The following is a 12,982-nucleotide window of genomic DNA, read 5'->3' as shown; positions in this document are numbered from 1 at the left end:
CTCACTAACCTTCGGGCAGCAGAGAGCACAGGACCTGCGAGGGACACTCTTCTGCCAGGCGGGCAGTGCCAGGGTGTCCAGGTGGCATTTTGCCCAGGCCGGTGATTGGACCGGGGGGGTGCCCTGCTCTTATGAGGTGGGGAGGGCTCAAGGACTCCATAATTAGTACAATGGGGGAGGAGGGGGGGGTTCCAGAGGCCATCGGGGCGTGGAGGGTGGTCGAGAGATGATGTCCTAAGCTCGTTGGGCAGGAAATGATTTTTAATGCGGCCTCGGAAGGTCGTTCCTCTTCGTGGCCCGAGAAAGAAGCAGAGTCCCGTTTAATAGTGGGGTCATTCTCAGCGCTGGAAGCGCCGGGAAAGACTCCGCTAAATGCGCCGAAAATGGACCATGGTTCCAAGGTGATCAAGGATGGGAACTAAACATTGAGGACTATTCAGTGTTTAGGAAGGACAGACAGAAAGGAAAATATGGTGGAGTTGCATTGTTGATTAAAGAAGATATTGATACAATATTGAGGAAAGATAATCGCACAGACGATGTGGAATCTATGGATCACGTTACGAAACACCACAGGACATAAACATTTGTGGGGTGGTATACAGACAACCATACAGTAGTGGTAATGTTGGGAATAGCATTAGACAGGAAATCAGGGATGCATGTGATAAAGGAACATCTGTGATTATGGGGGACTTTAATTTGCATATAGATTATCATAGAATTTACAGTGCAGGAGGCCATTTGGCCCATCGAGTCTGCACCGGCTCTTGGAAAGAGCACCCTACCCATGGTCAACACCTCCACCCTATCCCCATAACCCAGAAACACCACCCAACACTAAGATTGGCTGAGCCAAATTAGTCACAGTACAATAGAGGAAGAATTTCTGGAGTGCTTACGAGATGGTTTTCTGGACCAATCGTTGAGGAACCAACAAGGGAACAAGCCATCTTGGACTGGGTATTGTGTAATGAGAAAGGATTAGTTGACAATCTCATTGTGAGAGAACCCTTGGGGATATGACCAATTTATCATAGAATTAGTTATCAAGTGGACAGTGAGGTAGATGATTCTGAGACCAGGGTCCTGAATCTCAATAAAGGTAACTGATGACATGAGGCACAAGTTGGCTATGATGGACTGGGAAACATTACTGAAAGGAACGATAGAGGGCAGGCATTCAAAGAACAAATGGGTGAACTCCAGAAGTTGTTTATTCCTATTTGGCGCAAGAGTAGAAAGGGAACTGTGGCAAAACCCTGGCTTACAAGGGAAATTCAAGATAGTATTAGATTCAAAGAAGAAGCATACAAATTGACAAGAAAAAGCAATAGAGCGGAGGATCGGGAGCAGTTTACAATTCAGCAAAGGCGGACCAAGGAATTGATTAAGATGGGGATAAAATTCAGCAAAGGTGGACCAAGGGATTGATTAACATGGGGAAAATAGAGTACGAAAGTAAGCTAACGGGGAACATAAAAACTGACTAAAAGTTTCTAGAGTTATGTAAAGAGAAAAAGATTGATAAAAGTGAAGATAGGCCCCTTACAGTCAGAAATGGCGGAATTCATAACAGGGAACAAAGAAATGGCTGAGGAATTAAATTTGTACTTTGTTTCTGTCTTCACAAAGGAAGATATGGATAACGTATAAGTTCTGAGAAACACAAGTTTTGGTGAGGAACTGAAGGAAATTAGTAAAGAAATGGTTTTGGTGAAATTAATGGGATTGAAGGCTGATAAATCTCTAGGTCCTGATGATCTTCATCCCAGAGTACTTAAGGAAGTGGCCCTAGAAATAGTAGATAAATTGGTGGTCATTTTCCAAAATTCTTTGCACTCTGGAATGGTTCCTAAAGATTGGAGAGTAGCTAATGTAAGTCCGCTATTCAAAAAGAGAGAAAACAGGGATTTCAAAGCACGCCATTTGGAAAGCAGTGATGTAATTAGACAAAGTCCGCAAGTGCACGGTAGCATAGTGGTTAGCACTGTTGCTTCACAGTGCCAGGGTCCCAGGTTCGATTCCCGGCTTGGGACACTGTCTGTGTAGAGTCTGCACGCTCTCCTCTTGTCTGCGTGGGTTTCCTCCCACAAGTCCCGAAAGATGTGCTGTTGGGTAATTTGGATATTCTGAATTCTCCCTCCGTGTATCCGAACAGGCGCCGGAATGTGGCGACTAGGGGATTTTCACAGTAATTTTATTGCAGTGTTAATGTAAGCCTATTTGTGACAATAAAGATTATTATTAAAAGGAAAATCATGTTTGACAAATCTACCAGAATTCTTTGAAGATGTAACTAGTAGAGTTGACGGTGGATGTGGTTTGTTACGACGTTCAGAAGGCTTTCGACAAGATCTCACACAGCAGATTAATATGTAAAGTTAAAGCTCATTGGATTGCAGGTAGTGTCTTGAGATGGATTAAAAAGCTGGATAGCAGACAGGAAGCAAAGAGTTGGAATAAATGGGTCTTTTTCTGATTGGCAGGCAGAGACTAGTGGGGTACTGCAGGGATCTGTGCTAGGATCCCAACTGGTCACATTATATATTAATTATTTGGACGAGGGAACTAAATGTATTATCTCCAAATTTGCTGATGATACAAAGTTGGGTGGGAGAGTGAGCTGTGTGGAGGATGCAGAGATGCCTTAGTGTGATTTGGACAGGCTGAGTGAGCGGGTATATGCATGGTAGATGCAGTATAATGCGACGAATGTGAGGTTATCCACTTCGATAGCAAAAATATTGATTATTATTATTTGAATGGGTGTAAATTGAGAGAGGTGGATATACAGCAAGATCTTGGTGTCCTCGTGCATCAGTCACCAAAAGGTAAGCGCGCAGATACAGTTCGCAGTAAACATGGCAAATGGTATTCCTAGCGAGAGGATTTGAGTACAGAAATAGGTATATTTTACTGTAGTTGTAGAGGGCATGGTGAGGCCACACTTGGAGTATTGGTTTTGGTGTCCTTATCTGAGGAAGGATGTTCTTGCAATGGAAGGAGTGCAGCAAAGGTTTACCAGGCTGATTCCTGGAATTACGGGACGGTCATATTATATGGGGAGAGATTAAGTCGGTCCAGATTATATTCATTGGAGTTTAGAAGAGTTGAGGGAGGGGTCTCTCATAGAAACGTACAAAGTTCTAACCGGATTAGACAGGGTAGATTCAGAAAGAATGTCCCGATGATGGGGGGAGTCCAGAAGTAGGGGTTTGAGGATAACAGGCAAACCTTTTAGACTGAGATGAAGAGAAATTTCTTCAGAATGGTAAACCTGAGGAATTCACAACCACAGAAAGTAGTTGAGGCCAAAATGTTGTGTGATTTCAAGAAGGAATTAGATCATAGAATCTCTACAGAGCAGAAGGAGGCCATTCGCCTCGTCGAAACTGCACCGACCCTTGGAAAGAGTGCCCTGCCTATGCCCATGCCCTGACCCTATCCCCGTAACTCCACCTAACTTTTGGATACAAAGGGGCAATTTAGCATGGCCAATCCACCTAACCTGCACATCTTTGGACTGTGGGAGGAAAGTGGAGCACCCGGAGGAAACCCACGCAGACACAAGGAGAGGCAGCAATGCTAACCACTGTGCCGCCAGAGATATGGCTCTTGGGGCTAAAGGAACCAAGGGATATGGGGGGTAGGCAGGATCTGGATATTGAACAAAAAGAACAAAGAAATGTACAGCACAGGAACTGGCCCTTCGGCCCTCCAAGCCCATGCCGACCATGCTGCCTGACTAAACTACAATCTTCTACACTTCCTGGGTCCGTATCCCTCTATTCCCATCCTATTCATGTATTTGTCAAGATGCTCCTTAAATGACACTATCGTCCCTGCTTCCACCACCTCCTCCGGTAGCGAGTTCCAGGCACCCACTACCCTCTGTGTAAAAAAACTTGCCTCGTACATCTACTCTAAACCTGCCCCTCTCACCTTAAACCTATGCCCCCTAGTAATTGACCCCTCTACCCTGGGAAAAGCCTCTGACTATCCACTCTGTCTATGCCTCTCATAATTTTGTAGACCTCTATCAGGTCACCCCTCAACCTCCGTCGTTCCAGTGACAAAATATTGAATTCGATGATCATAATGAATGGCGGAGCAGGCTCAAAGGGCCGAATGGCCTTCTATTCCTTTTATTTTCTATGTATATTTCTATCTATCGAGCCACAATCTAACCTGGCCTGGCATATCACCCCCACTGTGCCATTACCACCAACCCTGGTTCAATGCAGAATGCATGCCAGGAGCAACTGCAGTCATAAAAATGAGGTGTCAACGTGGTGAAGTTACAACTCAGGACTACCTGCAAGCCAAACAGCCTATGCAGCAAGTAACAGCAGAGCTCAGCAATTCCACAACCAATGGATCTGATCCAAGCTCTGCAATCCTGCCACATTCCACTAGAGACAGAAGTTCCGTAACTATCCCCATCCTTAATGATGGCGGAGTCCAGCACATCAGTGCAAAAGATAAAGCTGAAGCATTCGCAACAGTCCAGCCAGAAGTGCCAAGTGAATGATCCATCTCTGCCTCCAGCATTATCAATGTCAGTCTTCAGCCCATTCGATTCACCCCATGTGATATCAAGAAACAGTTGTCGTCACTAGTTAGAATCATAGAATAGAATCCCTACAGTGCAGAAGGAGGCCATTCGGCCCATCGAGTCGGAACTGACCCTTCAAATGAGCACTCTACCCATGCCCACTTTTTCCTTATCCCCATAACCTAACCTGCACATCCCTGGACACTAAGGGACAATTTAGCATGGCCAATCCACCTAACCTGCACATCTTTGGGCTGTGGGAGGAAACCCATGCAAACACGGCGAGAATGTACAAACATCACATGAATAACTGGGATTTTTCTCCCTAGAGAAACAGAGGCTGAGATGTGACCTGATAGAAGTTTGTAAAATTATTAAGGGTATAGATAGGGTGAACAGTTGGGAGGCTTTTTTCCAAGGGGGGGCACATTTTGAAAATTACAAGGGGGCACAAGTTCAAGGTGAGGGGGGGATAGGTTCAGTGGAGATGTGCGGGGGAAGTTTTTTTACACAGAGGGTGGTGGTGGTCTGGAATGCACTGCCGAGTGAGGTGGTTGAGGCAGATACGTTAGCGACCTTTAAGACTTATCTGGATAGGCACATGAACAGATGGGGTACAGGCGTGGGCAGCACGGTAGCAGAGTGTTTGGCACTGTTGCTTCACGGTTCCAGGGTCCCAGGTTCGATTCCAGGCTTGGGTCATTGTCCATGCTGAGTCTGCACGTTCTCCCAGTGTCTGCGTGGGTTTCCTCCGGGTGCTCCGGTTTCCTCCCACAAGTCCCGAAAGACTTGCTGTTCGGTGAATTGGACATTCTGAATTCTCCCTCCGTGTATCCGAACAGGCGCCGGAATTTGGTGACTAAGGGCTTTTCACAGTAACTTCATTGTAGTGTTAATGTAAGCCTACTTGTGACTGTAAGGATTATTTAAGAAAATAAAAAATAGGATATAGGCAGTTGGTCTAGATTAGACACGTGATAGGCGCAGGCTTGGAGGGCCGAAGGGCCTGTTCCTGTGCTGTATTGTTCTTTGTTTCTTTCTTTGTTTGAGTAACTCATCTCCTGATTGCCCAAAGCCTGTGCACCATCTACAAGGCACAAGTCAGGAGTGTAATGGAATACCCTCCACTTGTCTGGATGAGTGCAGCTCCAACAACACTCAGGAAGCTTGATCCCACAAAGGACAAAGCAACCCACTTGATTGCTCCCCTTCCACAAACATTCATTCCCTCCACCACAGACAAACAGTGGCAGCCGTGTGTACCATCTACAAGATGCACTGCAGTAACTCACCAGGGTTCCTCAGGCAGCACCTTCTAAACCCGCAACCACTCCCATCTAGACGGACAAGAGCAGCAGATATCGGGGAACACCACCACCTGGAGGTTCCTCTCCAAGTCACTTACCATCTTGACTTGGAAATATATCACCGTTCCTTCACTGTTGCTGGGTCAAAATCCTGGGATTCACTCCAACAGCACAGTGGTGTAGGTCCACTTGCAGGACTGCAGTGGTTCAAGAAAGGCAACTGGGGATGGGCGCCCAATGCTGCCCTCGTCAGCAATGCTCACATTCCATAAAATGAATTTATTTTTAAAAAATATGCCAGTCACCATCACCTGTTGCATTCTTCGTGGCAACACCTCTACCAGTCAGAGCCCACTTGCCAACCAATCAGCGTTCTCTTTTCATTCCGTATAGATTGTTGTTTCCTCCTCATATTGGTGTTCTTGCAAATTGTTCTGATGAGTACAAAACAAGTTTAGACGTCCATTTTTCAGTGATTTCTTGCAGTAGTTCAGGAAATTCTGTCAGCGAGTCTGATCCTGCCCATCCATACGCGCACTTGCTGTCTGATGTTTTCAGGATGAGGATGGGTTATGGGATTTTTCTTTCACATGCTCTTATCCAGGAACTTATGAGGTCAATTATAGCACCACGCCACTGTCACAGTGCAACAGACTGTAAAGCACTGATCAGGAACTTGAGATTGTCTCCTTGAATGCTATAGCTCAGTACACACCACATGGTACATTTGCTCAGAGCTTCCCAAGGAGTTTTAAATTTTAAATGGCGATTGGGGGAACTAATTAGCAAATTAATTTTTGAGAAAGATTCAATTAGTAAAACAATCATGGTTTATGCTCTCCTGTTGAAAAATAATTTATACTTTCCCTATTGTCAACATTTATAGGTATCATTAGCACTTTATTAATGTATTGTTTCTTTTTTTTAAAAATGTATTTTATTACAAACATGTATCAAAACAGGTTACAACAAATAAACACCCCAGGAAACATACTTCCCAGCAATCAATTATACAGTCTGTACAAATCCCCCCCCCCCCCCCCCCCCCCCCCCGCCTGCGATGAGCAGCTCCTCAAACACGGTCACAAACATCCCCCACATTTTCTCAAACCCCTCTGCAGAGCCCCTTAACTCATACTTTATCTTCTCCAACTGCAGGAAGTCGTACAGGTCACCCAACCAAGTCACTACCCTCGGTGGCGATGACAACCACCACTCCAGTAAAATTCACCGCCGTGCAGTCAGAGAGACGAAGGCCACGACATCGGCCTTCCTCCTCTCCATGAGCTCCGGCTTCTCGGAAACCCCAAATATCGCCACCTCCTCCTCCACTATCCTCCCACCCAGAATCTTCCCAGTTTTCCGCAACCACAAAATGTGCGCGGGATTCGCTGGCCCCATCCCACACCTCTCACACTCATCTGCTACCTCATGGAAGAACCCACTCATACTCGCCCGAGTTATATGCACCCTGTGCACCACCTTAAACTCACCCTTGAACAGGAAGAGGTTCCGTTTACCATATGCAATGCCTCACTCCATTCTCCTCAAATGATCACCCCTCCCAACTCCCCTTCCCATTTCTCCTTGATCCTCACCATCCGCTCGCCTCCCTGCTCCCCCAGGCACTTGTATATATCCCCAATTCTTCCCTCCCCTTCAATCTCTGATACCACACAGTCTATGAAACATTTAATAGTCCCAATGTTTGGGCAGCAATGCTCCCTCAACAAATACATTCAAAAACAGATTAACTGTTTTTAAATGTTATGATCTGGAATGCATTATCTGAAAAAGCAATTGAAGTAAATTCAATGGTAACTTTCAAACAGGAATTGAATATAGGCTTGAAAGATAAGATCTGCAAGGCTAACTGGAAAGAGCAGGGAATGGGATTAGTTGGATTATTCTTTCAAAGAGCTGATGCAAGCATGATGGGCCAAATGGCCTCCTTCTGTAGGATTGTGTAATTCAATAATGGATGCAACAAAAATGAAGGAATGGACATGGGAAGGAAAATATTTTGTGATGGGAAATGTCATAATTTGCTGAAAGTGTTAAATAGCAGTGTAGGAACTATCAAAGCAGATGCTGTTTTCCTTGACTAACTTCCAACAGTGCTCGTTTTATTCGAGCTGTTTCCGAGCTGGAATTCTTGGGCTTTGTTAAACCAACCAAACAGAAGACTGATCACGTAGCAAGGCTAACATGGGGTGGCTTCTGATCGCCACATCGAAAATCTTGAAATGATATCCTGTCTGTTTGATTGGACGTTTTGTGCCAGAACTGGAGAACATGGCCTGAATAAACATATTGGTGGCATATGAACTTAGAATACAAAGTAAAAAAATTACAACGACTAATAAAACGCCTATTTCAGATGTGTTGTTGGACTTTATAAAGACATTGACTGACTTTCTCATTTCACGTTAGCAGATGATGAGGGGGCGTCCAGTCAAATTCTTACCAGACCAAAATACTCTGATCGGATGCAAAAGGTCTGTGACAATGACCTAATTGATTTACTGCGGGATATTTATTTCTTCCTACTGTTTGAGAAAGTTCTGAGCTTTCCACCTCTGCCAAAACACCCAGCTGTGATCCATGGACACATGCCCTTGGCCCTGCACATCTGTGGAGCTTGTGATGGCCATGGGCAGGAAAAGAAGAAAGCCCCTTTTCAAGCAACAAAGTATTTTATTTGTTTTCCACAATAGTGGTTTCTGAATTATTACCATTGTATGAGTGAAATTCATTCCTAAATCATGAAACTCGTTCACTATTCAAATGTTACTGAAAGAGGAAAATGAATATCTGATGCTTAAGCAAAAATGCATGTTAGCTTTAGCTGACAACTTTTATTTTGAAAACTTAATCCAAAAGCATAGAAAGCTGTACCTGTTTGTAAAACATAGATTTTAGGGTTTTGAGCTGTAAAACACTTCTAATTAAGATTTTTACATTCTGAATTGGGGTCCTTGGTTGTGCCTGATCCAACGAGGTACAAATAACTAGTATGTATGAATTAAGTAGAATTTATTAAGCAAGATTGTACATATAGCTAACACAAATCAGTGAAGACAACACAAGTCCCTCATTCCTCAAGTTCCTAGGAGTCCTTAAGCTTTGCCAGCACACACAGTGTCTTTCTCTTTGTCTTTGAAGTGGTGTTGAACTGAGCCCATAAGAGTCATTCCTCACTGTGCCAACCAAGATCACGATTTTCAAACATTTATCCCCACTCCTTATTATCCCGGGATCCCTTAAATAGTCCAAATTCACCTCTTCCATTGGCTTAGGCTGCAAATTACCTTGTGTCACCTCGCCTCTGTAACTGGAGTCATGTGTACGAAATACAAATGTTCATCCCTTCACAAATGTTCATCCCTTGTTTCATTGGGCCCCGAGTTTCCATTTAGTTGCAAACAAATGAATCTGTGTGTTGAGCCAGAGGAAATGAGCGACGTACTAAATGAATACTTTGCATCAGTGTTCACCAGAGAAAATGACTTTGTGGGAGATGATTCTTGGGTAGGGTGTGTGGATAGTCCGGGTCATACTGACGTCAAAAAGGAGGAGGTATTGGACGTTTTAAAAGATATTAAGGTAGATAAGTCTCATGGGCCATATGGGATTTACCCAAGAATACTAAAGGAAGTACGGGAGGAAATTGCTGGGGCCTTGACTGACATCTTTGTATCCTCATTGGCCACAGGTCAGATCCCAGAGGACTGGAGAATGGCTAATGTGGTACTGCTGTTTAAGAAAGGTAGCATGGATAATCCAGGAAACTAGGCCGGTGAACTTCACGTCAGTAGTAGTTAAATTATTGGAGATAATTCTCAGATAGGATTTATGCCCATTTAGGGACAAATGGACTCATTAGCATTAGACAGCATGGTTCTGTGAAGGGGAGGTCGTGCCTCACTGACTTGATCAAGTTTTTTGAGGAGGTGACAAAGATGATTGATATGGGGAGGGTGGTGGATGTTGTTTACATGGACTTCAGTAAAGCCTTTGACAAGGTGCCACATGGCAGACTGGTACAAAAGGTGAAGTCATACAGGATCAGAGGTGAGGTGGCAAGATGGCTCGGTCACAGAAGGCAGAGGGTAGCAGTAGAAGGGTGTTTTTCTGAAAGGAAGGTTGTGACTAGTGGTGTTCCACAGGGAACTGTACTGGGGCCTCTGTTCGTAGTATACATAAACGATTTGGAGGAAAATGTAGCTGGTCTGATTGGTGGAGTGGCAGATAGTGTTGAGGATTGTCAGGATACAGCAGGACATAGATAGGTTGGAGATTTGGGCAGAGAAATGGCAAATGGAATTTAATCCAGACAAATGTGAGGTCATGCATTTTGGTAGGTCTAACAGAGGGAAAATGTACAGTAAATGGCAAAACTCGGAGGAATATAGAAAGTCAGAGATCTGGGTGTACAGGTCCACACATCTTTGAAAGTGACAATACAAGTAGATAAGATAGTCAAGAAAGCATCTGGAATGCTTGACTTCACTGGATGGGGCATGGAGTATAAAAACTGGCAAGTCCTGCTACAGTTGTATAGGCCGCACTTGGAATATTGTGCACAATTATGGTCGCCACACTACCAGAAGGATGTGGAGGCTTTGGAGAGGGTGCAGAGGAGGTTTACCAGGATGTTGCCTGGTCTGGAGGAGGTTAGCTATGCGGAGAGGCTGAATAGACTCGGACTGTTTTCATTAGAACGACGGAGGTTGAGGGGCGACCTGATAGATGTCTACAAGATTGTGAGGGGCATAGATAGAGTGGATGGGCAGGCACTCTTTCTCAGGGTGGAGGGGCCAGTTACCAGGTGACATAGGTTTTAAGGTCCATGGGGTAAGGGTTAGAGGAGATGTGCGAGGCAGGTTTTTTTATGCAGAGGGTGGTGAGTGCCTGGAACATGTTGTGGAAGCATATACATTAAAGGCGTTCAGAAGGCATCTTGACAAGCACATTGATAGAATGGGAATAGCGGGATACGGCACGAGGAAGTGCTGAGGGTTTTGGCCAAGGTTGGTATCATGACCTCTACAGGCTTGGAGGGCCAAAGGGCCAAGTCCTGTGCTGTATTCTTTGATATATTTCTTTTAGACAGAGCAGTCAGAAACAAAGTCACATCCTTTTGTCAATGATGCACCAATTGTAAACATCCAAGAGAACATATTTTAACTCATCCTCTCAAATACTAAAATCATGAAGAACAAATGTTAAAAATACTTCCCATCAGTGTCAAAACAGAAAGAAAAACCTCCCACTAATATATAGATGTTCTGCTCACAGATATAGTTAATTAAATCAGTTTGAGTTTTTAAAAAAATAAAATGTAATTTTAAGAATAAACTACTTTTCAGTCATTTTGTCAAACAGCTGCTGAATTCAGTCTCTTGGGCAACTTAAATCATTAAATGTAGTTTCTCACAAACAGCAGCTGCAAAGTATTCCAACTGCCTTGACTGTCCATTGTCTCAGTAACAGAAATTCAAAGTGAAACATTAGGGTTAAAATGTGGTTAAAGAATAAAATTCATAGATGTTACAGGCACTAACAATTAGAATTATCAAAATCTTACAAGGATAATAATACATTAAATTAGAATTAGTAATTGATAGTAAAACCATGAAGGGACTTACCTAAAAAGCATGGGGCAGGATTCTCCGTTGCCCGACACCAACATCGTAATCGGCGATTGGGCAGAGAATCCATTCCGACACCCAAATCGGGGCCACCCCCTCGGAAGTGGTATAGTCACATCGCGCACTGTTGCAATGACGTTGGCGAGTCATCGCCAGATGCTCCCGCGATGCACCGCCCCTGATGGGCCGAGTTCCCGACCGCGCAGTTGACGTGTGGTCTGCAGTCGGGAACCCGGCGTGGCGGCTGCGGACTGAGTCCAGCGCCGCCACACCCAGCCAGGAGTGAGGGCTGATGGGGGGGGGGCGGCCTGTGAGATCGCAGATGGCGGGTTGGGTCCGCGTACGGCCGGCGCCATGTCGTACGGCACGACCGCTGCAGGTCGTCAGCGGACGCATGAAATTAAATTAAAATCGCTTATTGTCACTAGTAGGCTTCAATGAAGTTACTGTGAAAAGACCCTAGTCACCACACTCCGCCGCCTGTTCGGGGAGGCTGGTACGGGAATTGAACCGTGCTGCTGGCCTGCTTTAAAAGCCAGCGATTTAGCCCAGTGTGCTAAACCAGAGCAGCCAGGGACCCGGCCTTTCTCCAGCCGTTTTCGACGCAGGAGCCGGCAGTTTCACTCGGCGCCACTGCAGGCCCCTCGCGGGTCCTGGATCAGAGAGGCGCCGATTTTGTCGTAAAATGTCCGCAAATTGGCCATTTCAGCCAGCATTTAACCACTGAAACGGAGAATCCAGCCGATGAATTTTAACCAAAAGCGTCCTTTGATAGGAATTCATCTTGGGTGATAGCAAATCAGCAGTCCATTTTGAAGTCAGAACAGAAAATTGGGCAAAGTGTTAAAGAGCTGGCAATGACTTGGTGGCGCTCTCACCTCTGATTCAGAAGATTGTAGGGTCCGGTCCCACACCAGAGACTTGAGCACATTGCAGGTTTCAGAAGAAATGTTAAACCAAGGTCCCAATTACTCCCTTGGGTGGATTAAATTATTCCATGGTGCTATTTTGAAAAAATGAGGGAACCAGTGCCCTGGCTAATATTTATCCCTCAACATCACAAACCAAATTGCTTTGTGAAAATTGGCTGCTGTGTTTTCTATAATGGTTCTAAAGTATTTTGAGATGTTCAGTGGTCAGGGGAGGCACTATCTGAATGCGAGTCACGTAATAACCCAGCACATCAAAGACAAAGCATTCAGAATAATCTTCAGCCAGAAATGCCAAATGGATGATCCATCTCAGCCTCCTCCTAAGGTTCCCAAATTCACATGCCAGTCTTCAGTCAATTCAACTTACTCCAAGTGATGAATAAACAGCTGAAGGCACTGGATGCTGCAAAGGCCCCGACAACATTCCAGCTACAAAATCGAAGACTTATGCTCCAGACCTAGGTGAACCCTTTGCGATACCCAGTAAAGAATTCATCTCATTACAAGAAACTGCTGATCACATTCGTGAAG

General features: G+C 44.8%; 1 protein-coding gene across 3 annotated transcripts in view; it reads left to right on the top strand.

The window, feature by feature from the left end:
- Positions 1-8,834, top strand: part of orc3 (origin recognition complex, subunit 3) — a 276,501-nt gene extending 267,667 nt beyond the window's left edge. For all 3 annotated transcript variants that reach the window (XM_072499784.1, XM_072499783.1, XM_072499786.1), the window contains one exon: positions 7,984-8,834. In XM_072499784.1, coding sequence (XP_072355885.1) covers positions 7,984-8,089 — 106 coding nt within the window. In that variant the 3' untranslated portion in view covers positions 8,090-8,834. The remainder of the gene's footprint in view (positions 1-7,983) is intronic.
- The last annotated feature ends 4,148 nt before the right edge of the window (positions 8,835-12,982 follow it).

The sequence above is a fragment of the Scyliorhinus torazame genome, chromosome 4, assembly GCF_047496885.1.
Source record: "Scyliorhinus torazame isolate Kashiwa2021f chromosome 4, sScyTor2.1, whole genome shotgun sequence".
NCBI classification, from domain to species: Eukaryota; Metazoa; Chordata; class Chondrichthyes; order Carcharhiniformes; family Scyliorhinidae; genus Scyliorhinus; species Scyliorhinus torazame.
Note: the sequence above shows the minus strand (reverse complement) of the source record. Positions and strands in the feature narration are given on the sequence as shown.